General features: G+C 59.6%; 1 protein-coding gene across 1 annotated transcript in view; it reads right to left on the bottom strand.

Annotated features, from left to right (window-relative positions):
* LOC104500546 (glycylpeptide N-tetradecanoyltransferase 1-like) overlaps window positions 1–1,204 on the bottom strand; it is a 4,868-nt gene that overhangs the window by 3,087 nt on the left and 577 nt on the right. The window contains exon 2 of the mRNA XM_010144208.1: window positions 221–365. Within this exon, the coding sequence (XP_010142510.1) occupies window positions 221–365 (145 nt within the window). The remainder of the gene's footprint in view (window positions 1–220; window positions 366–1,204) is intronic.

The following is a 1,204-nucleotide window of genomic DNA, read 5'->3' as shown; positions in this document are numbered from 1 at the left end:
GCACAGCCCTCCAGTGTCAGGGCGGGCTGCCCCATCGTGATGCTGAACCATGGACGAGAGTCACTGATGCCTTTGAAGCCCAGACGAGACAGCAGCGAGGGCTCGCCGGCCACAGCCCAGCTCCTCTGGGCTGCCCCGAGCAGCCTGCGGCCCACAGGGCTTCTCCTGGGGAGCACCGAACGGCCAGGGGCTGCACGGACCAAACAGGGGCTGCACGTACCGAGCTTGGGCACCGGCTGCGTGTCCCAGAACTGGTAGCTCCTCTTGCTGGCTTCCTCCATGGTCTTGGCAGGGCCTTGACCTACAGAGAAGAGCTCGATGGCTTTTTGGATCTCCTGGATCCTCTCAGCAGGTAAAGAGTTCACCTGAGGGCAGAAAAGGAGGGTGGAAAGACAAAATGAGTTAGATGAGCCACCGGGTCTGATTTCAGCTCCTCATTAGGGGAGTCTGGAGCTGGCCCTGTCTCAAGGTGCTGCCAGGAAGGTGACAGCAGGCAGGGGACTCCCTTCCCAGCCTGGATCCTCTTGTTACCCTCTACAAGAGAGATGAACCTTCTACCAGGTGCCACACACGCAGAGCTGGTTTCTAGGCACTGCTGGGTCAAAGGGGATGGAGGAACTGCCTTGAAATGCTTTAGGGCCCAGTTATGTCTGCCCCGCCTGGGCTGACACCCGTGCGGAGACAACCCGGGGCAACCCACCCCCAGCGTGGGCTTTCTGCAGACCGCAGCTGCCAGGAGTCCCTGGGCAAGGCGGAGAGGCTGAAGCGAGATGAAGGACACTTTCCTCCTCCTCCTCTGTTGGCAGCACAGGCTGAATTCACAACCCCGGCTCCACCCCGGTTCCCAGTGGTGTTTGTCTGAAACACTCAAAGCCCCAATTTAACGCTCTGCACAGTCAGAAGGACCAAATATTAGAAATACTGGGATGGGAACAGGGCATCAGCTGGAAAACAGCCGCTCTTGATGCGCAGAACTGTGTGCGTGTCCTGCCACGGGACCAGAGGGGACAGGAGGGGTCTGGGAGGGACAAACCTCACGTGTCCCAGGCGTCTTCATGAAGGATCGGGCAAAGCCGAGAGAGGAAGGACAGACCCTCCTCTGAGCCAGCTGCTGTTCTTATGTTAATCGAGCAAAAATCAACAGCGCCATGGCCCCAGGAGCAGGAGGCTGCGCTGGCCTGGCGGTGCTGGCCAAGGGCAGGAG

Source organism: Buceros rhinoceros, unplaced genomic scaffold (assembly GCF_000710305.1).
Source record: "Buceros rhinoceros silvestris isolate BGI_N320 unplaced genomic scaffold, ASM71030v1 scaffold28309, whole genome shotgun sequence".
NCBI lineage: Eukaryota > Metazoa > Chordata > Aves > Bucerotiformes > Bucerotidae > Buceros > Buceros rhinoceros.
This window is presented reverse-complemented; position numbering and strand designations above follow the sequence as displayed.